Source organism: Phyllobates terribilis, unplaced genomic scaffold (genome assembly GCF_046119375.1).
Source record: "Phyllobates terribilis strain yellow unplaced genomic scaffold, ASM4611937v1 Scaffold_12__6_contigs__length_324123572, whole genome shotgun sequence".
Classification (NCBI taxonomy): Eukaryota; Metazoa; Chordata; class Amphibia; order Anura; family Dendrobatidae; genus Phyllobates; species Phyllobates terribilis.
The window spans coordinates 55,229,568-55,253,449 of NW_027362772.1; the positions used below are offsets into that span (position 1 = coordinate 55,229,568).

The 23,882-nt window shown below is 47.1% G+C and overlaps 1 protein-coding gene across 2 annotated transcripts in view; it reads left to right on the plus strand.

Moving 5' to 3' along the window:
• Positions 1-23,882, plus strand: part of LOC141173063 (guanylate-binding protein 2-like) — a 73,024-nt gene that overhangs the window by 5,681 nt on the left and 43,461 nt on the right. For both annotated transcript variants that reach the window (XM_073657701.1, XM_073657700.1), the window contains exons 2-4: positions 1,398-1,615; positions 17,679-17,806; positions 18,069-18,178. In XM_073657701.1, the coding sequence (XP_073513802.1) occupies positions 1,423-1,615; positions 17,679-17,806; positions 18,069-18,178 (431 nt within the window). In that variant the 5' untranslated portion in view covers positions 1,398-1,422. The remainder of the gene's footprint in view (positions 1-1,397; positions 1,616-17,678; positions 17,807-18,068; positions 18,179-23,882) is intronic.

The window sequence follows — 23,882 nt, forward strand, 5'->3', positions numbered from 1 at the left end:
AGTCCAGAGTCAAAAGACTGAGTGACAGATCTCACACCTTGAGCCAGCTTAGCTCAGAACAAAGGTCTTGCTTGCCATGTGAATATCATGCAGTCTAAATTGCTTTGTTAAGGCAGCTATGGTTTCATAAGGAGTTATGGAGATACTATACATCCTAGCTGTACATCGTGTATATTTCCGAGATCCCCAGACTGGACCGGACTTCTTGCAGGGTCTTGATCTGTTCTAGCACTCAGGGGTATGGAGATACATAGAACAGCTGGTAGGAACCAGGTAGCAAAGCTTTGTTTGATCTCAATGCGTAGCAGAGGCCCGGCCAGATCCGTTGGCACTAGAATCACCGCCCTAGGATTGTCCATTAAGGAGTTACAACCCATCCTAGGTTTTGGAGTCTTTAGCTGCCAGAGGCAAGGAAAGTGGATTCAGGTCCATCCCAGGGGGCAGGAGATGGTGGCCAACCAAGGGGTTAAATGCTCCTGCAAAGCATGGCCTAGTGCTTTTTTTTGGGGGAGGACACAATGACATATCGTGTGGGGAGAAGTCCAGGGACAGAAGGGTCCACAAGCCTCCCATGTGACAGCCCCTTCCCCACAAGCAGGCCTTCCATCTGACTGGTAACTGTCTATATTCTGCATCCCTTGTACCATCACCTGTATTTGCATATCTGACCATTGTATATGCATAACCATTGTGTACATAGTGTATTGTGTAGTGTACCCTAGAGGTGATTAAATATATAATTTAACCATGGGCTGCTCTTTTATCTCGATCCACAAATCCACACGTCAATTTCTCGGTTTAATTTTCCATGCTACCGGGGCTGATTTCTGGCCCAATATAACCCTGTTAATGGACCAGGCATATATCGAACGAGGAACTGATGACAGTCCTACTGGGCTGTCCAGGCGCCATTTCACTGGTGCTAATGAAAGGGGCCTCTCTGCCTGTCAGGGTGTGAGTGAGTGTGGTGCCACGTCAGTGACTACATGGACCACATCCTCTCACTCCCAGTGCCTCCCTGGTCCCATATGGACAGGGGATGTCTATGTAAAACCGTGCCACGTTGGTGAAAGTGGGGAGACTCCATTATGTGATCTGTCTGACGTAATAGTGGGGTTTCGAAGTGCGGATCCTTCACATGTGGTGGCAGCGGTGGGATACTGCGTGATCTCTCGGGTGCCATCCTTCACAGCATGTGTATTTGTGTTAGGATTGTGGTTTATTCAGCAACCAATATGAGCAATCAGATCTTCAGTGTAAAGCATGGGGGAAACAGAACATAATCCTGATCCTCTAGCAAGAATTCAGACTAGTGCAGACTCCCTATGGACAGTGCAGCAGAGTTGGAGTCTCTGATAATTGCGATGTCCTATAGGAAATTAGTTTCTCTCTTACAGAAGAAGAAGAAGACCACCACTGACAATGGCTTCGCTCCTTCCTATGCCGCGGCCGATCTGCCTGATAGAAAATGTTGATGGGAATACGCTGGTTCTCAATAAAGAAGCCGAGAAAATCCTTCTGGAAATCTCACAGCCGGTGGTGGTGATCGCAATCGTAGGAAAATACCGGACAGGAAAATCTTATCTGATGAACAAACTGGCCGGGAGCAGAACGGGTGAGTGATGAAGGCCAGCGCCAAACATGTCCTATATATGAAGAATGTATGATCGGGTGGGTCCAGTCACTGATCAGGAGAGAGCGCCACTGATCCACATATGTTATATACCGTATACTACAGAGCTGCACTCACTATTCAGCTGGTGCAGTCACTGTGTACATACATTACATTACTGATCCTGAGTTACATCCTGTATTATACTCCAGAGCTGCACTCACTATTCTGCTGGTGCAGTCACTGTGTACATACATTACATTACTGATCCTGAGTTACATCCTGTATTATACTCCAGAGCTGCATTCACTATTCTGCTGGTGCAGTCACTGTGTACATACATTATATTACTGATCCTGAGTTACTTCCTGTATTATACTCCAGAGCTGCATTCACTATTCTGCTGGTGCAGTCACTGTGTACATACATTACATTACTGATCCTGTACTGATCCTGAGTTACTTCCTGTATTATACTCCAGAGCTGCATTCACTATTCTGCTGGTGCAGTCACTGTGTACATACATTACATTACTGATCATGAGTTACTTCCTGTATTATACTCCAGAGCTGCATTCACTATTCTGCTGGTGCAGTCATTGTGTACATACATTACATTACTGATCCTGAGTTACATCCTGTATTATACTCCAGAGCTGTACTCACTATTCTGCTGGTGCAGTCATTGTGTACATACATTACATTACTGATCCTGAGTTACATTCTGTATTATACTCCAGAGCTGCACTCACTATTCTGCTGGTGCAGTCACTGTGTACATACATTACATTACTGATCCTATACTGATCCTGAGTTACATCCTGTATTATACTCTAGAGCTGCAGTCACTATTCTGCTGGTGCAGTCACTGTGTACATACATTACATTACTGATACTGTACTGATCCTGAGTTACATCCTGTATTATACTCCAGAGCTGCACTCACTATTCTGCTGGTGCAGTCACTGTGTACATACATTACATTACTGATCTTGTACTGATCCTGAGTTACATCCTGTATTATACTCTAGAGCTGCACTCACTATTCTGCTGGTGGAGTCACTGTGTACATACATTACATTACTGATCCTGTACTGATCCTGAGTTACATCCTGTATTATACTCCAGAGCTGCACTCACTATTCTGCTGGTGCAGTCACTGTGTACATACATTACATTACTGATCCTGAGTTACATTCTGTATTATACTCCAGAGCTGCACTCACTATTCTGCTGGTGCAGTCACTGTGTACATACATTACATTACTGATCCTGAGTTACATCCTGTATTATACCCCAGAGCTGCTCTCACTATTCTGCTGGTGCAGTCACTGTGTACATACATTACATTACTGATACTGTACTGATCCTGAGTTACATCCTGTATTATACTCCAGAGCTGCACTCACTATTCTGCTGATGCAGTCACTGTGTACATACATTACATTACTGATCTTGTACTGATCCTGAGTTACATCCTGTATTATACTCTAGAGCTGCACTCACTATTCTGCTGGTGGAGTCACTGTGTACATACATTACATTACTGATCCTGTACTGATCCTGAGTTACATCCTGTATTATACTCCAGAGCTGCACTCACTATTCTGCTGGTGCTGTCACTGTGTACATACATTACATTACTGATCCTGCACTGATCCTGAGTTACATCCTGTATTATACTCCAGAGCTGCACTCACCATTCTGCTGGTGCAGTCACTGTGTACATACATTACATTACTGATTCTGAGTTACATCCTGTATTATACCCCAGAGCTGCACTCACTATTCTGCTGGTGCAGTCACTGTGTACATACATTACATTACTGATACTGTACTGATCCTGAGTTACATCCTGTATTATACTCCAGAGCTGCACTCACTATTCTGCTGATGCAGTCACTGTGTACATACATTACATTACTGATCCTGAGTTACATCCTGTATTATACTCCAGAGCTGCACTCACTATTCTGCTGGTGCAGTCACTGTGTACATACATTACATTACTGATCCTGAGTTACATCCTGTATTATACTCCAGAGCTGCACTCACTATTCTGCTGGTGCAGTCACTGTGTACATACATTACATTACTGATCTTGTACTGATCCTGAGTTACATCCTGTATTATACTCTAGAGCTGCACTCACTATTCTGCTGGTGGAGTCACTGTGTACATACATTACATTACTGATCCTGTACTGATCCTGAGTTACATCCTGTATTATACTCCAGAGCTGCACTCACTATTCTGCTGGTGCTGTCACTGTGTACATACATTACATTACTGATCCTGTACTGATCCTGAGTTACATCCTGTATTATACTCCAGAGCTGCACTCACTATTCTGCTGGTGCAGTCACTGTGTACATACATTACATTACTGATCCTGAGTTACATCCTGTATTATACTCCAGAGCTGCACTCACCATTCTGCTGGTGCAGTCACTGTGTACATACATTACATTACTGATTCTGAGTTACATCCTGTATTATACCCCAGAGCTGCACTCACTATTCTGCTGGTGCAGTCACTGTGTACATACATTACATTACTGATCTTGTACTGATCCTGAGTTACATCCTGTATTATACTCTAGAGCTGCACTCACTATTCTGCTGGTGGAGTCACTGTGTACATACATTACATTACTGATCCTGTACTGATCCTGAGTTACATCCTGTATTATACTCCAGAGCTGCACTCACTATTCTGCTGGTGCAGTCACTGTGTACATACATTACATTACTGATCCTGAGTTACATTCTGTATTATACTCCAGAGCTGCACTCACTATTCTGCTGGTGCAGTCACTGTGTACATACATTACATTACTGATCCTGAGTTACATCCTGTATTATACCCCAGAGCTGCTCTCACTATTCTGCTGGTGCAGTCACTGTGTACATACATTACATTACTGATACTGTACTGATCCTGAGTTACATCCTGTATTATACTCCAGAGCTGCACTCACTATTCTGCTGATGCAGTCACTGTGTACATACATTACATTACTGATCTTGTACTGATCCTGAGTTACATCCTGTATTATACTCTAGAGCTGCACTCACTATTCTGCTGGTGGAGTCACTGTGTACATACATTACATTACTGATCCTGTACTGATCCTGAGTTACATCCTGTATTATACTCCAGAGCTGCACTCACTATTCTGCTGGTGCTGTCACTGTGTACATACATTACATTACTGATCCTGCACTGATCCTGAGTTACATCCTGTATTATACTCCAGAGCTGCACTCACCATTCTGCTGGTGCAGTCACTGTGTACATACATTACATTACTGATTCTGAGTTACATCCTGTATTATACCCCAGAGCTGCACTCACTATTCTGCTGGTGCAGTCACTGTGTACATACATTACATTACTGATACTGTACTGATCCTGAGTTACATCCTGTATTATACTCCAGAGCTGCACTCACTATTCTGCTGATGCAGTCACTGTGTACATACATTACATTACTGATCCTGAGTTACATCCTGTATTATACTCCAGAGCTGCACTCACTATTCTGCTGGTGCAGTCACTGTGTACATACATTACATTACTGATCCTGAGTTACATCCTGTATTATACTCCAGAGCTGCACTCACTATTCTGCTGGTGCAGTCACTGTGTACATACATTACATTACTGATCTTGTACTGATCCTGAGTTACATCCTGTATTATACTCTAGAGCTGCACTCACTATTCTGCTGGTGGAGTCACTGTGTACATACATTACATTACTGATCCTGTACTGATCCTGAGTTACATCCTGTATTATACTCCAGAGCTGCACTCACTATTCTGCTGGTGCTGTCACTGTGTACATACATTACATTACTGATCCTGTACTGATACTGAGTTACATCCTGTATTATACTCCAGAGCTGCACTCACTATTCTGCTGGTGCAGTCACTGTGTACATACATTACATTACTGATCCTGAGTTACATCCTGTATTATACTCCAGAGCTGCACTCACCATTCTGCTGGTGCAGTCACTGTGTACATACATTACATTACTGATTCTGAGTTACATCCTGTATTATACCCCAGAGCTGCACTCACTATTCTGCTGGTGCAGTCACTGTGTACATACATTACATTACTGATCCTGTACTGATCCTGAGTTACATCCTGTATTATACTGTAGAGCTGCACTCACTATTCAGCTGGTGCAGTCACTGTGTATATACATTACATTATTGATCCTGAGTTATATCCTGTATTATACTCCAGAGCTGCACTCACTATTTTCCTGGTGCAGTCACTGTGTACATACATTACATTACTGATCCTGAGTTACATCCTGTATTATACTCTAGAGCTGCACTCACTATTCTGCTGGTGCAGTCACTGTGTACATACTTTACATTACTGATCCTGTACTGATCCTGAGTTACATCCTGTATTATACTCCAGAGCTGCACTCTCTATTCTGCTGGTGCAGTCACTGTGTGCATACATTACATTACTGATCCTGAGTTACATCCTGTATTATACTCCAGAGCTGCACTCACTATTCTGCTGGTGCAGTCACTGTGTACATACATTACATTACTGATCCTGTACTGATCCTGAGTTACATCCTGTATTATACTCTAGAGCTGCACTCACTATTCTGCTGGTGCAGTCACTGTGTACATACATTACATTACTGATCCTTTACTGATCCTGAGTTACATCCTGTATTATACTCTAGAGCTGCACTCACTATTCTGCTGGTGCAGTCACTGTGTACATACGTTACATTACTGATCCTGAGTTACATCCTGTATTATACTCCAGAGCTGCACTCACTATTCTGCTGGTGCAGTCACTGTGTACATACATTACATTACTGATCCTCTACTGATCCTGAGTTGCATCCTGTATTATACACCAGAGCTGCACTCACTATTCTGCTGGTGCAGTCACTGTGAACATACATTACATTACTGATCCTGAGTTACCTCCTGTATTATAGTCCAGAGCTGCACTCACTATTCTGCTGGTGCAGTCACTGTGTACATACATTACATTACTGATCCTGAGTTACATCCTGTATTATACTCCAGAGCTGCACTCACTATTCTGCTGGTGCAGTCACTGTGTACATACATTACATTACTGATCTTGTACTGATCCTGAGTTACATCCTGTATTATACTCTAGAGCTGCACTCACTATTCTGCTGGTGGAGTCACTGTGTACATACATTACATTACTGATCCTGTACTGATCCTGAGTTACATCCTGTATTATACTCCAGAGCTGCACTCACTATTCTGCTGGTGCTGTCACTGTGTACATACATTACATTACTGATCCTGTACTGATCCTGAGTTACATCCTGTATTATACTCCAGAGCTGCACTCACTATTCTGCTGGTGCAGTCACTGTGTACATACATTACATTACTGATCCTGAGTTACATCCTGTATTATACTCCAGAGCTGCACTCACCATTCTGCTGGTGCAGTCACTGTGTACATACATTACATTACTGATTCTGAGTTACATCCTGTATTATACCCCAGAGCTGCACTCACTATTCTGCTGGTGCAGTCACTGTGTACATACATTACATTACTGATCCTGTACTGATCCTGAGTTACATCCTGTATTATACTGTAGAGCTGCACTCACTATTCAGCTGGTGCAGTCACTGTGTATATACATTACATTATTGATCCTGAGTTATATCCTGTATTATACTCCAGAGCTGCACTCACTATTTTCCTGGTGCAGTCACTGTGTACATACATTACATTACTGATCCTGTACTGATCCTGAGTTACATCCTGTATTATACTCTAGAGCTGCACTCACTATTCTGCTGGTGCAGTCACTGTGTACATACTTTACATTACTGATCCTGTACTGATCCTGAGTTACATCCTGTATTATACTCCAGAGCTGCACTCTCTATTCTGCTGGTGCAGTCACTGTGTGCATACATTACATTACTGATCCTGAGTTACATCCTGTATTATACTCCAGAGCTGCACTCACTATTCTGCTGGTGCAGTCACTGTGTACATACATTACATTACTGATCCTGTACTGATCCTGAGTTACATCCTGTATTATACTCTAGAGCTGCACTCACTATTCTGCTGGTGCAGTCACTGTGTACATACATTACATTACTGATCCTTTACTGATCCTGAGTTACATCCTGTATTATACTCTAGAGCTGCACTCACTATTCTGCTGGTGCAGTCACTGTGTACATACGTTACATTACTGATCCTGAGTTACATCCTGTATTATACTCCAGAGCTGCACTCACTATTCTGCTGGTGCAGTCACTGTGTACATACATTACATTACTGATCCTCTACTGATCCTGAGTTGCATCCTGTATTATACACCAGAGCTGCACTCACTATTCTGCTGGTGCAGTCACTGTGAACATACATTACATTACTGATCCTGAGTTACCTCCTGTATTATAGTCCAGAGCTGCACTCACTATTCTGCTGGTGCAGTCACTATGTACATACATTACATTACTGATCCTGAGTTACATCCTGTATTATACTCCAGAGCTGCACTCACTATTCTGCTGGTGCAGTCACTGTGTACATACATTACATTACTGATCCTGTACTGATCCTGAGTTACATCCTGTATTATACCCCAGAGCTGCACTCACTATTCTGCTGATGCAGTCACTGTGTACATACATTACATTACTGATCCTGAGTTACATCCTGTATTATACTCCAGAGCTGCACTCACTATTCTGCTGGTGCAGTCACTGTGTACATACATTACATTACTGATCTTGAGTTACATCCTGTATTATACTCCAGAGCTGCACTCACTATTCTGCTGGTGCAGTCACTGTGTACATACATTACATTACTGATCCTGAGTTACATCCTGTATTATACTCCAGAGCTGCACTCACTATTCTGCTGGTGCAGTCACTGTGTACATACATTACATTACTGATCCTGTACTGATCCTGAGTTACATCCTGTATTATACTCCAGAGCTGCACTCACTATCCTGCTGGTGCAGTCACTGTGTACATACATTACATTACTGATCCTGTACTGATCCTGAGTTACATCTTGTATTATACTCCAGAGCTGCACTCTCTATTCTGCTGGTGCAGTCACTGTGTACATACATTACATTACTGATCCTGAGTTACATCCTGTATTATACCCCAGAGCTGCACTCACTATTCTGCTGGTGCAGTCACTGTGTACATACATTACATTACTGATCCTGAGTTACATCCTGTAGATCTTTTTATTATAATAATGAAAAACATAACAATAATAATAACAGAAATATAACAAAATTAATAACCAGAAAATAAACAATGTAATGAAACTGGTCCAGCCGCTCCCTCTCTCCTCACACACATATTATACATATATACACAATAATAACTACTTACACTGTGACATCTGGTCCGGTTACCAAAGAAAATAATAACCACAAACAATAAATAAAATAAACATAAACAAAATAAACAGTAGCTGACAAATATATACAAACTTTTTTTTAAAATTAATACAAAATAAATGCTAACTATACAAATATATACAAGACTAAACAAAACACCCCACACTCGAGCCCACCAGTCCCTCCCCGGCACTGACCTGAGAGCTGGTCCTGCGTCTCATGCCTCAGTCCATGTCCAGCGTCCATAGGCCAGATCAGGCAGTCCCAGTTTTTCACCCAAATACCCAGTGCCCCAAAGCCCCACAAGATGAACCCACCTCCCCCCTTTTCCCACCACCCAACCTAACACCTACACCCAAATCCATATCCTTATATACAAAATATACAGAAACAAACAATACAATAACAAACAATACAATAACTAACAAAGCCCAAGTTTGGTGCCTGCAGCCCTACATCACTGTCTATTACTCAAAACAAAACAAAAATCTATGGTGTCAGCAGCAGCCCCCCACCAGGAGAGGAGATGACCAGACTAGGGCACACTAAAAGAAAAGCCCCTCCAGAGGAGTGCGGCCCTTCGTGTACCCAGTCTCTCATACTCCAGAGAACGCACCTTCACTAGGTCACCGAGTATGGTCCTAAACACATCGTCCACTGGGAGGATTTTCCGTTGCGTCGATACTAAGTGTGTCACCCCAGGCCTGGATGCCACAAATATTAAAGGCTGTGTCTGAGAGCAGGAGGGAGGGTCCCTGGTCAGGCACCATTAGCCTGCAGCACCTCCTGTCCCAGGCCAGTAGGGGGAGCAGGCTGCCCCTATAAAAGCTGGAACTGGGGCAGGGTTAGAGAGACCAGAACCCACTTCTGAAGTGTCCAGAAGGGTTCTCAGAGAAGAGGGACAGGTCAGCAGCAGCTGAGGAGTCCGTGAGGCAGAGGAGAGACTGCGAGCCAGGGACAGAGGCGACGAGAGCCGGTCCTGGCTGAGAGAAGTACACAACCGGACATTGGGGTCCGAGGCTGTCAGGGTTGCAAGCCCAGCAGCAGAGAACCAACCCGCGAGGGATTTCAGGTCCCTTGGCCTAAGAAACCTGGAGGCTCCGCCACACAGAGGGACCAGTACAGCAAGGAGAAGCAAAAGGTACCCAAGGCCCGAGTCGCAAGCCATACAGGCAAACTACACGGCCAGCTCAGGGACGTGGGCTATTACACCACGAAAAGGGGGATAGTCAGCAAGAGCATAGAGAGAGAACTGTAGGCCTACACACTCACCCTGACCAGTGGGGCTCGCCCGAATGTTCTCAGATACCCAGGCCCATTCCTAACCGGTACTCCTGTTGGGTCAGTAATAACATCTGCAATAAAGACCCGGGACTGTTTGAAGCGGACTCTGAACTCTTACTATTGCGGCCTGCACTATCACCCCCAGCATTCACCTACACTGCCCTGAGGCTACACTCTTCCCGTGGGGAGTTGTCCTACCCCTGTGCTGCACACCAACACCAGCCTCAGTGGTCTGCCTCGCAGCGGCGGTTATCTCTGACAACAATCCACGGGTGGCGTAGTCAGACATTCAAAACACTGATAAATAGACTGCCACAATTTGGTCTGACCACCCTGAGCCCCGGGATCGGGTTGCCCCTACTACCCCCAGCATCGCATAGAAGCCCGGTTCCGGGTGCCCCACGGCCCAGGGGGCGAGTCACTAAGCACCGTTCGTTCCACGTGTGATACCTAACCACTGTGCTAACTAGAAATAAGGTGCAGCGGTCCCGACCACCCAGGTCCCCGAATGCTCCATAGGCCCATTCCGCATAAGAGAGACCAGCCAGCCGGGGCCAGCCAATGGAGGCGCCCACCCTGTTGTACACCTCTGTGTTAAAGGGACAACGAAGCAGGAAGTGGTCCATGTTTTCCAGCATGGTACCCCAATGCTCCCGAGGACAGTTCCTGTCCTCAGAGCTTCTACACTTCAGATTGTCCCTCACACACAGTTTCCCATGGAAGCAGTGCCAAGCCAAGTCCCAAAACTTCTAGGGGATCCTGATAGAATTCAAAAGATGCAGACCCACCACAAGATCCCGACTTGGGCAATCCCTGAGCGCCAGAGGCCTCTGAAAATGGGTCAACAGAACCCTTTTGTCAAGGAGCTTCCTTGGCAGAGTCCTGACCTCCCACATTCCCAGACCCCACCGGCGAATTACCTTCAGAACCACGGTAGCGTAAGCCGGAAGATGTCCATGCGGTGTGCGTAGATCCTTCACTTGCCCTCCAGTCTCCCATTCTTGGAAGAAAGGCTGAAACCATCCCTTACAGGAGAATACCCACGGAGGAGCCCTCTCTTTCCAGAGGTTTGCAATATTGATCTTAATGAAGGCATTCACAAGGAATACCACAGGGTTGACCATACCCAACCCTCCTAGTCTGCTCGTACGGTAAGTAACCTCCCTCTTGACCAGGTTCAGTCTATTCCCCCATAACAGTTGGAAGAACAAACTGTAGACCTGAGTCCAGAGAGGCTCCGGCAAGATGCACAGACTGCCCAGATAGATCAGCAAAGGGAGCAGGTAAGTTTTGATCAGGTTTACTCTTTCCCCTAGGGTCAAAGACCAACCCTTCCATTGGTTCACCTTCTGAGTGGCGATCTCTAGCCTGCTGTCCCAATTTTGTTTGAGGTAATCCCCCTGGCCAAATTCGATGCCAAGAACTTTTGCAGAGACTTTCGGTCCTGGAAGGGTGTCCGGGAGATCAAAACCAGGATATCCTCCTCCCAGCCCGAGACGCTCACACTTATCCCGGGTTAATCTTAGACCCAGATGCCTCTGAGTAGCGATTTACCTCTGACATCAGCCATTCTGCCTCCCCATCAGAGGAAACAAAAACGGTGACGTCATCGGCATACGCCACCACTCTCAGAGTGGCTTCTGGTGCTGCCCGGTCCATCCCGATCCCAGCCAACGGTCCATGCTCCACCCTCCTAAGAAGTGGGTCAATCGCAAACACGTACAGCAGCGGGCTCAAGGGACAACCCTGGTGAACACCACATCCAACCTCAAAAGAGCTGCCAATCCAATCGTTCACAAGCGGGAAACTCTCTGCCCCACCGTACAAGGTCTTAAGCCAATCAACAAACCCCCCCGGCAGGCCATACCTCAGAAGGACAGACCAGAGGTACTCATGATTAACCCGATCAAACGCTTTTGCCTGGTCCAATGACAGCATGTATCCCTTCCAGTGGTCAGCCCTACCCAGCTCCACTGCCTCTCAGACATAGAGTACAACACTAATTATACTGCGGCCCGGAATAGAGCAATGCTGGGCTCCCGAAAGGAGTCGGGGCACAATTTCACCAGCCAATTAAACAGCACCTTTGCCAAAACCTTCCTGTCTGCATTGAGAAGCGCTATGGGGCGCCAATTCTCAATGCAAGATGGGTCCTTACCCTTTGACAAGATGATCAGGGCAGACCTCCTCATTGACTTTGGCAGAGTGCCCGAGGAAAGACACTCATTGAATACCTCAGTCAAGAGGGGAACCAAGGCGTCCTTAAAGGTCTTATAGAATTCATATGTTAAGCCATCTGGACTGGGAGATTTCTTGAGGGCAAGCCCTTCAATCGCCAACTTAACTTCCTCTTCCCTGATCATCTCTGTTAAAACGCCAAGAGAGGGGTCTACCCCTGGTTCGGGGATGGCTTCAACCCGAAAAGCTGACATATCATCCCAATCCAGATCCCTCTTCCCCAAGAGGTGCGAGTAGAAAGATCTGACGACCTTCAGGATCCCTGATCTGGATCTTTTCAGGAACTTTACTATTCACTGACATCTTGCAGTTTCTGTAAGGGTCGGGTGAGCGGTACTTCCCATAATTCCTCTCAAAAAGCAAACATGAGAGTCTATCATACTGACACCTCATTAGCAAAGATTTCACTCTGGAGATCTCCTCGCGGCTACCTCCAGCTGAGACCATATGCTCGAGTTTCCTCTTCAGGCCCTGATACAGGCGGTACCTGTCCAGGCTCCTGAGGCTCGAGAGCTGGCAGAAGAATCTCGCCACCCTTTTCTTGAACATCTCCCACCACTCTGACTTACTACTACAAAGATCCAGTAAGGGTACCTGGCTCTGAAGAAAATCCTCAAAGAACTGTCCTCAGCTTCTTCCAAGAGAGACGAATTGAGCCTCCAAAAACCTCTTCCCATCCGGGGGGGGAGTCTCTGTAACAGTCAGGGAAAACATTATCAAACAGTGATCGGAGAACTCCACCTCAACAACAGATACTGCTGAAGAGACGGCTTCCTCCTTTAAATAAAAGCTGTCTATCCTGAACCTATAGTTACCTCTATGATAGGTGAACCCCTCATGGCCTGCAGTGTGCCGGATGTGGACATCCACCAGGCGAGCCTCACTAGCTATACTATTAAGGGCGACGCTATCATAAGTCAGCTTGTCTCTGGAACCTCCTCTATCCCGGGGCCTCGGGACAGTGTTAAAGTCCCCTCCAAAGACGACCTGCCGACTCGCAAAAAGGTAGGGCTTGATCCTCATAAAGAGACACTTCCGGTCCCACTTAGATTGGGGACGACCATAGATGTTAATGAGCCGGAGCTCTTGTCCCTTCATGAGGACATCTAATATCAGGCACCTCCCCATTTCTAACTCAATAACCTGTCGGCATTCTACCGGTGCGGTAAAAAGGACCGCCACTCCGCCATATGGCTCGGCCGCAAGAGACCAATAGGAGGGCCCGAGTCTCCACTCCCTCTTAGCGATAAACACCTCTGCCATATTTGGCAGCCTGGTCTTTTGCAAAAAGAAAATGTCAGCTTCAACCCAGCTGAGAAAATCAAGGGCCGCAAATCTAGCCATATTTGACTTAATGCTGGCGACATTAATGGACGCCAGCGTCAACAGAGTGGGTACCGCCATCATTGGTGATTGAGTTAGATGGCTTTCTTCTTCCCACTCCCCTTATCCTCTGCCTCAGACAAGGAATCCTTCCCCCTTTTTAATGACACAGAGGTGTCCATTCCCACATTTTTCCTTCTTTTTCGTCCTCGTCTCCGGACTCTGGGCCAGTCCCTCCCCCCAAGGACCTTGCATCCCCAGGAGAAGGAGACTCAGTGCCCCCTGTAAGCTCCGCCGAAGCCGGAACCTCATCCTCAGCCTCCTCTTCTGAGGAAGAGATGTTATCAAGGGCTTGGAACCAGTTAGTAAGACCAACTAGAGGGGAGTCAGTTTTACCTTCCTTAGGTACCTTGGGCAGAGCGGGAGAAGATGTTTTATGTACCTTCTTTCTTTTCTTTTTGGTGCCAAGCTTACGCTTGTCCTCTAGCCACCGCTTATTATCCTCATCCATACTTTCATAATGGGAGGATTCTGAGGCAGAGGCGGTTTCCTCCCTGTGGATCCTCCTGACCTCCTCATCCAACTCAACTCATCATCCCTCGGGGCCTCAGCAGCAAGACAGGCATCCAGGACCGGGGCTGCCCCAGTAGCCCGGGGCTCGTCCCGCTCTCTCTCCTGTCTGCGTTTGTCTAGACGCCTCAGCTGGACAGGCGTCTTTATTGCTTTTCTTCCCTGGCCCCTCAGCTCCCCCACCCCTGCTAGTCCTCTCCCCAGCAGAATCGGCCTCACAGCTTTCTCCCACCGGGGTCTCGACTGCATTAGCAAAGGAGCGAGGACAACGGCTGAATGGGTGACTTAACTCACCACACAGGTGGCACCTAATCTCCACACAAGAGGCAGCAAGATGGCCGACACTCCCACACAACGCACATTCAGTTTGCACTGAAGTGTGTGGGGTCACCGCACCTGTGACAGAGCTTCGGTTGCCCCTGGTAGAAGACCAGGATACGATCCCTACCCAAGAAGGCAGATGATGGAAAGTGGGCAACCGTACCACCTGAATGCTTAAGTTTTACCATAAACGTCCAGGCCCCTGACCAGATACCAAACACGTCGCGGCTCTTTTTTGGCATCTCCACCACCTCTCCATACTGATCAAGCCACGTCATGATGTCATAACAAGAAAGCGACTCGTTACGAGTCATCATGGTCACTTTCTTGATCTGGTTTTGGCGAGACACTACCTGAATGGCAAAGTCTCGCCAGCCGGGCTCATTTTTTGCCAACTCATAATTTGTCCAGAAGAGCTCAAGCCCCTCCGGCCGAACAAAGCTGACATCAAACTCAGGCGTGGAATAGGGAGGTATCAAGGCGTAGATGTCAATCACCTTGAAGCCCATCCTCAGCAGGAGCTCCACAACTTTAGATCTTGGAGGACATGCATCACTGCCCCTCCACCGAAGACGGACCACATTCCTACGCACACTGCCTGGCCCGGCTGTTGGGAGGGACCACACTGTATCCCCCCCTTTTTGCTCTCGGAAGGCTCCGAGGCCATGCCTCTCTATCCAGAAGGATAGATAAACCTCTCGACCCTCTACCATTAGTGATCTCTCCCCCTTCTTTAGAGCCTCCAGAAGGCGCCATTGCAACATGCCGTACCCAAAGCCTGGAGACGAGGAGGAGGAGGATACCCTATTTGCCCCTGAGGTGACATTGGCATAACTCTGGAAAGGTGTTGCCACCACCGGGGGGGTAACCGGACCAGTGACTACATCAGCCCCAACAGCATCACCATTACCCACCTCCATCTCACCCTCCACCAAACCAGCAACCACACCACTAGACAATAAATTGGCCTCATTCACACCCACCACCACATTCATTCCTGCTGGACCAGTAACAATGGTGGATGACATTTTGACCTCAGCATCATCAGGCACAAGGGGCTCAGTCACCTCCATAGAACTGGAGGCGACCTCACCCCTGGTCTTACGTGTGCCCTCCACATCATCAGTCGGTAATTTCTGTTTAGCATTCGGTATAATACGCTGCTGATCTTTAGCCGCTGTGGGGCGCCGCTGATCTTTAGCATCAGGATCCTCCGGACCAGTGACGCCAACACAAAATAGCACTTTCGTGGGAGGACTGGAACGCTCAGCCCCGACAGCCCTTTCACACTGCCGCTGCTTCTCAACAAAGTGATCAGCGGCAACAGCATTCAGAGATGCCGAGGCTACCGGAGCTGCCCCCGACACGGGGCTGCTCCCCCCTCCCACTGAGGAGCGCACCACAGCATCGTGGGCTGCCCTCACTGTCCAGCCTCTCGGCTGATGCACCTTCTGCTGCGATCCTGGTACTAAAAGCAGAGACGGAGCTCTGTGCCTCACTACCACGCTGTGTAATCTCCCCGCGCCTTTACACCGGATCCACAACAGAACCCGCGCTGGGCTGGGCAACGGGGCTTATACAGCGAGCTGAGCCTGCCGCCGACTCAGGGGGTACAGGGAGGGGGGCATAGACATAGCTTACCGCTTCCTGCAGTTTTGGCTTGATCTTCTTAGCCTTTTTGTGGCCCCCAGGTGCCTCTTCTGGTAGATCGTCACAAAGATGGAAGTTTTGGAGGCACACTGGGGACTCCAGGAGCTTTGTCTCGGCCATTAGCGCCCCTCCCTGGCCGCTGCTGTCACTGTCCTCCCCAGAGCCGGCAGAACTGCGACCGGATGTCTTTGTCGCCTGTCCTGCAGGGAGCTCGCAGCACGTGGCCTGCGGGTGATTTTGCAGGCTGCCAGGTGGGGCTTTCTGCTGGTCATCATCACTCTCATCATCCACCTGGCTCTCAGGCTGCAGCCCCATCTGCTTTTGATCTCTGTTATCAGCCATTTCTCTGAAGCGGTCTTCATTAATTAGTTTTTCCTTAAATGGACCACTCTGCTCTCTGATGGTAGCTTTCCTTAGTTCCAGCACATGAATCTCACTGGTGAGCCTCTTTACCTTCTCCTGGAGTTTAGCCTTCCTCGATTTGGAGGCCCCTGCAGCTTGGCGCTTGGGCAGCGCAGCTCCTCCCGAAGCCTCCTGACGAGCTTACTCGCATTTTCATACTCACGGAGGCGGCTCATGACCCGGTAGGCATAGGTGGACACAGACTCCCGGGGACTTTGCAGCCCCCAGCCTTCCTCAGTGAGGTCGGCCTCACCTCCGTGAGCACTCAGCTTTCCTCCGGAAGGAGCGCCATCATGCACCCTGTCAGGCTTACCCTCCATGCTGGAAGCCTTGCGGTTTCTAGGAGTCTCCACAGTCCCGGGGGGAGTAGGAGCCACATTGCTGCGACTCCTGGTGGAACGTCTCACCCCCGAGTCCTCCGATGTGCAGGCCGGTTGCTGGTTTCTCCTGCCCCCCGCCGGCCTGGTTCGGGAAGCAGAAGCCTGGGACTTGGCTCCATCACTCATCCCAGGAATCCCACTCCCTCCCTGGGTAGGAGAGAGAGCAGATCCCCAGGTGGAGAGGTGTTGGTTCCCACAGACCTCAGGAGCAAACAGCAGGATCTGCAGCCACCACACCCACAATCACCACAGTGAGCAACAGCTGATCAGAGCAGCACTCACTAATCTGCTGGTGCAGTCACTGTTTAGATTAATTACATTACTGATCCTGTACTGATCCTGAGTTACATCCTGTATTATTCTCCAGAGCTGTACTCACTATTCTGCTGGTATTCTGCATGCAAAAATAAGTGATTTGATCAAAAATCCTCAGTAATGTCATACAGTGTTTCTTTGTGAATCTCTCCAGGTTTTGCTCTGGGTTGCAGCATCCAGTCAGAAACCAAAGGGATCTGGATGTGGTGCGTTCCTCACCCTCAGAATTCCGGACAAACACTTGTTCTCCTGGACACAGAGGGACTCGGGGATGTGGAGAAGGTGAGTTACAGCCTCTGTCTCGTCTTCTATCTGACAGACATTGATCACAATCAAAGAGAAATATATATACATAGTACATAATCTATATATGAGTCTTAACCAAAAAAATTTACTAATTGAAAATATAGCTAAAAGTTATATTTTAAATTAATACATTTTTGTTTGGTGAGCCTCAGACATTGCTCAGTCTCCTACTCTGTCGCCCCCTTCCCTGTCCGGCGTTGAGGATCAGCAGTAAAAGTTTCCTCTTCTTCTTCTTCAGGGCGACTGTAAGAACGATGCCTGGATCTTCTCCTTGGCCGTCATGTTGAGCAGCTCCTTGGTGTTTAACAACTTGGGAACTATCGATCAACAATCTCTAGAACAGTTGCAGTATCCAAAATTCATTTTATTTAGAACAAGTTTTTTTTTGCTTTAATGGGAACCTTTCACTTGCCATAAATATGTATTTATTTCATATGTATATAAATGTAGTCTTTTTAGGTAACTGGGCAAGGTCCAAAACACACTCACAGAGAAGAGTAGATGGCCATGCCCATTTGGCTAAAAAGACTACATTTATATACAGGGAAGAAAAGGCTGTATCTCAGGAATGGAGAGGCGCATCAACAAAAGTAAAACAACACTGGATTCAGGAAAACAGCTTAAACACCAGATAAAAAGTAGTCCCTTTGAGGTATGCGCACACAACATCTTTTTCAGGCAGATTTCGATGCAAAAACTCATCATAATGCAGTGTAATTTAAAAATGACATTGCTATGCACTTGCACTTGATCAGTCTTTTGTTTCTTCTGTGGCAAAGTCACTGGCAAAGTACTGGAGGGGAGATACAGTACAGACCAAAAGTTTGGACACACTTTCTCATTTAAAGATTTTTCTGTATTTTCATGACTTTGAAAATTGTACATTCACACTGAAGGCATCAAAACTATGAATTAACACATGTGGAATTATATAGTTAACAAAAAAGTGTGAAACAACTGAAAATATGTCTTATATTCTAGGTTCTTCAAAGTAGCCACCTTTTGCTTTGATAACTTCTTTGCACACTCTTGGCATTCTCTTGATGAGCTTCAAGAGGTAGTCACCGGAAATGGTTTTCACTTCACAGGTATGCCCTGTCAGGTTTAATAAGTGGGATTTCTTGCCTTATAAATGGGGTTGGGACCATCAGTTGTGTTGTGCAGAAGTCTGGTGGATACACAGCTGATAGTCCTACTGAATAGACTGTTAGAATTTGTATTATGGCAAGAAAAAAGCAGCTAAGTGAAGAAAAATAAGTGGCCATCATTACTTTAAGAAATGAAGGCTAGCCAGTCCGAAAAATTGGGCAAACTTTGAAAGTGTCATCAAGTGCAGTTGCAAAAACCATCAAGCTCTACAAAGAAACTGGCTCACATGAGGACCGCCCCAGGAAAGGAATACCAAGAGTCACCTCTGCTTCTGAGGATAAATTTATCCAAGTCACCAGCCTCAGAAATCGCAGGTTAACAGCAGCTCAGATTAGAGACCAGGTCAATGCCACACAGAGTTCTAGCAGCAGACACATCTCTACAACAACTGTTAAGAGGAGACTTTGTGCAGCAGGCCTTCATGGTAAAATAGCTGCTAGGAAACCACTGCTAAGGACAGGCAACAAGCAGAAGAGACTTGTTTGGGCTAAAGAACACAAGGAATGGACATTAGACCAGTGGAAATCTGTGCTTTGGTCTGATGAGTCCAAATTTGAGATCTTTGCTTCCAACAACTATGTCTTTGTGCGACGCAGAAAAGGTGAACGGATGGACTCTACATGCCTGGTTCCCACCGTGAAGCATGGAGGAGGAGGTGTGATGGCGCGGGGGTGCTTTGCTGGTGACACTGTTGGGGATTTATTCAAAACTGAAGGCATACTAAACCAGCATGGCTACCACAGCCTCTTGCAGCGGCATGCTATTCCATCCGGTTTGCGTTTAGATGGACCATAATTTATTTTTCAACAGGACAATGACCCCAAAAACACCTCCAGGCTGTGTAAGGGCTATTTGACCAAGAGAGAGAGTGATGGGGTGCTACGCCAGATGACCTGGCCTCCACAGTCACCAGACCTGAACCCAATCGAGATGGTTTGGGGTGAGCTGGACCGCAGAGTGAAGGCAAAAGGGCCAACAAGCGCTAAGCATCTCTGGGAACTCCTTCAAGATTGTTGGAAGACCATTTACGGTGACTACCTCTTGAAGCTCATCAAGAGAATGCCAAGAGTGTGCAAAGCAGTCATCAAAGCAAAAGATGGCTACTTTGAAGAACCTAGAATATAAGACATATTTTCGGTTGTTTCACACTTTTTTGTTAAGTATATAATTCCACATGTGTTAATTCATAGTTTTGATGCCTTCGGTGTGAATGTACAATTTTCATAGTCATGAAAATACAGAAAAATCTTTAAATGAGAAGGTGTGTCCAAACTTTTGGTCTGTACTGTATGTATCACTGAGGTTGTTAGCTCCAGTGATATGAACCTAGAAAAACTCTCTAGCACACTAAGTGCTGAGAGGGGTTAATCGGCCATTTTAAAGGCTAGGTTTAGTCAACAGCTGTAGAGCGGGTGGGAGGATGTTCACCATATCTGCACCCTTGGTGGAGTCCAGAGGATAAATACACTGTCTTCTGGCTCATTCAGTGTTCAGTGTCTATGGGGTCAAAATCTCCAGAGCTGTGTTCTTGTTAAAGAAAGCTTAACCTTGGGTTTGTTTCTTGAGCGGGCGGATCCTCGCAGAAACACAGACTGTGCCATTTGTTATGTCTTGTTTTTCTTGTTAGGCCAGAAAGGCCATGTTTATTTTGCTATCACTGCACTGGTTTATGCAGAACCTCAATAAACCAGGGGAATATTTAAAGAGACAGTGTTCCTGTGTCTACCTCTATGTGCAGCTGAGTGAGCTTATCTACCACAGTTGGTGCTAGAAATGCGGGCAAGATCTCCTGGAAGCAATTGTGACAGCTGTGGACAAACTGCATGTCCTGAGTTAAGCCCGCTATAGGAATGGAACAGCAGTCAGACAAAATGGAAGAGCCGATCAAGAACCTGATCCTAAGCCAGCAGTAGCACCAGCAGCAGCTTCAAAAGCATCAGCAGAAGCACCAGCAGCAAGCCCAGCAGGAGACAACTAAACTCCTGATGCAGCAGATCCAACAGTAGTAATGGCAGATGGAACTCCTGGTGGGGGATTTCTGCAGCATAGAAATCGCCCCGCCCCCAAGTCCATGTGATGTCTCATATGTCCGGAAGGCGATAAGACAAGCCATGCAAAAGATGACCCCAGGTGATGATGTTGAGGCATTTTTGACTGTGTTTGAAAGAGTAGCAGAGCGGAAGAAGCTGCCGTGGGCGTGGGCAGAGATGCTGGCCCCCTATCTAACTGGCAAGCCCCAGAAGGCTTATTATTTATGACCTGGCCTTACAATAAACTCAGGAATATGCCAAATTAAAAACTGAGATATTGGCATACTCAGGAGTGACTTTGTCTGTTAGAGCTCAAAGGGTTCACCACTGGGCGTATTGCGGTGACAAACCCCCTCGCTGTCACATGTTTGATCTGCTCCATCTTGTACAAAAGTGGTTGTAGCTCAAGTCCTCCACTTCAGCCCAGAAGGTGAGTTGTTATGGACAGATTAATCTACTCCCTTCCTAGGCTGGTGCAGACCTAGGTTGCCCAGGGAGACCCCCAGTATGCGGATGACCTGGTTGGCTTACTGGAAAGGTACCAGGTGGTCGAGAAGTCCTTAAGGACACTAGGCAGTGTTGCATCCCATTACTGGGGTACCTAGAAGGAGCTTGGCTCTCAAAAGAAGGATAGTGGAGCCACAACTAGGGGGAGTCCGAGATCCCAAGGGCTCGCTGAGGGGTTGCCAAATGCCACTGCTAAGGACTTAATTTGTTGGAGATGTCACATTCTGGGGCACATAGCTGTCCGTTATCCTATATCCGCTGAACAGATGGACTCCATCATGGGGAGGCACTGTTTGTATTATGCCTATCCAGCCTGCAGTGTGGAAACATGAACTGTGGCACTGAGACCCATGAGGTCGGAGTAGCTAAAGACCTGCTATACCCAGTACTAATAGGGAAGGTCTTTAGCTTGTTCTGGGACTTATGGTGAAAGGCGGGGATGCCAGGTTACTCAGATAGGAGTCGGTTTAGCTATGAAGAATCTGCATCGCAGTCAGAACTGGATGAGTTCTCCCCCGTGTGTCCTTGCTGGCGACGAGGACGAGACAGAGACCCATGAGGCTGAGATTCCTGAGTTGGGGGTTTCTGGGGAGAATTTTGGGACTGCTCAAATGTAGGACCTTACTTTAAAAGGAGCATGGGACAATGTAACTGTGATAAATGGGGTTACCCAAGAGCCTGGGGCCGACACCATGTTTCCATATTTCGCAGTAAATGAGGATATGCTATATCAGGTCACTAAACTGAGAGGAGAAGTATTAGAGCAGCGGTTAGTACCGGGACCCTATAGGCGTAGAGTACTAAACCTGGCCCATTCTCATGTCTTGGGTGGGGATCTGGGCATAGACAAAACCAAGGAGCGGGTACTTCAAAGGTTCTACTGGCCTGGGTGTCACAGAGAGATTGTCCTGTCCTACCTTTCAGCAAACTGCTCCCATCTCCCACTTCTGCAGTACACTATTGCCGTTACCCATTATAGAGGTCACCTTTGACCAGATTGCCATGGACTTTATCGGGCCCCTAGTTAAGTCCGTCAGAGGGCACCAATATATCCTGTTGGTCCCGGACTATGCTAAATTGCTCCCTGAGGCGGTACCACTAAGAAACTCCTCCGCCAGGAGTATAGCCCTAGCTAGTTTATATTTTCTCCTGGACGGGCCTGCCAAAGGAGATCCTGATGGACCAAGGAATGCCATTCATGTCTAAGGTAATGAGAGAGTTATGTAAGGCTCCCCAGATTACACAATTTAGGATGTCCGTGTACCATCCCCAGATGGAGGGCATGGTGGAGAGGTTCAATAAGACCTTGAAGTCCATGATTAAGAAGGTTGTGGAAAAGGATGGCCAAGACTGTGATTGCCTGCTCATGTACCTTCTATTATTTATTAGGGAAGTTCCACAAGTCTCTACAGGGTTTTTACTGTTCGAGTTGTTATGCGGACGGCACCCTCAGGGACTTCTGTATATTGCAAAGGAGACCTGGGAAGCAGAGGTTACATCCCACCGAAGTATCATCAAGCATGTGGCCCAGATTCAGGACAGGATCATAAGGGTGATGCCAATCGTGAAGGAAAACCTCCTTCAAGCACAAGAGGTCCAGGCAAAGGTCTACAGTCGGTTAGTGAGGCTGAGACAGTTTAGCCCTGCAGACCAAGTGTTGGTGTTGATTCCCACGGTTGGAAGTAAATTTCTGGCCAAGTGGCAGAGGTCATACGAGTTGGTCGAAAACCTGAGTGCTGTCAACTACAGGTTCCACAAGCCAGGGAGAAGAAAGCTGTACCAAGTGTACCACATCAACCTGCTTAAACCGTGGCTAGACAGGGAATCGATGGAAGCTACATGCTCTGGGGCCAACCCTGAGGCCAAGGTCGAGGACGTCAGTGGCAGAGACACTGTCACCTGCCCAGAAAAAACAGTGCCAAGAACTGCTTCAGCAGATCCATTACCTGTTTTGGGAGTTGTCAAGATGTACTCAGGTTGTGGAGCACGAAATCCTGACGGAACCACATGTGCGGGTGAACCAAAACCAAAAGCTGTATAGAAACCCCAAGGCCCCCTGCGAGGTGATATAAAAGGAGGTGAGGAGAATATTGAGCCTGGACGTTATGGAGGAATCAAAGAGCGGCTGGTCCAGCCCCATTGTCCTCATACCAAACTAAATGAGTTGTCTAAAATCAACGAAAATCCAATGATGAACTCATAGCGAGGCAGGGTCTGCCAGATACATCACCACTCTGGACCTAATGAAATGGTATTGGCAAATCCTCCTCTCTCAAAATGCCAAGGAGAAGACAGCCTTTTCTGCACCTGATGGTTGCTTCCAGTATATCAGAATGCCGTTCGGGCTGTAAGGAGCCCAAGCTACC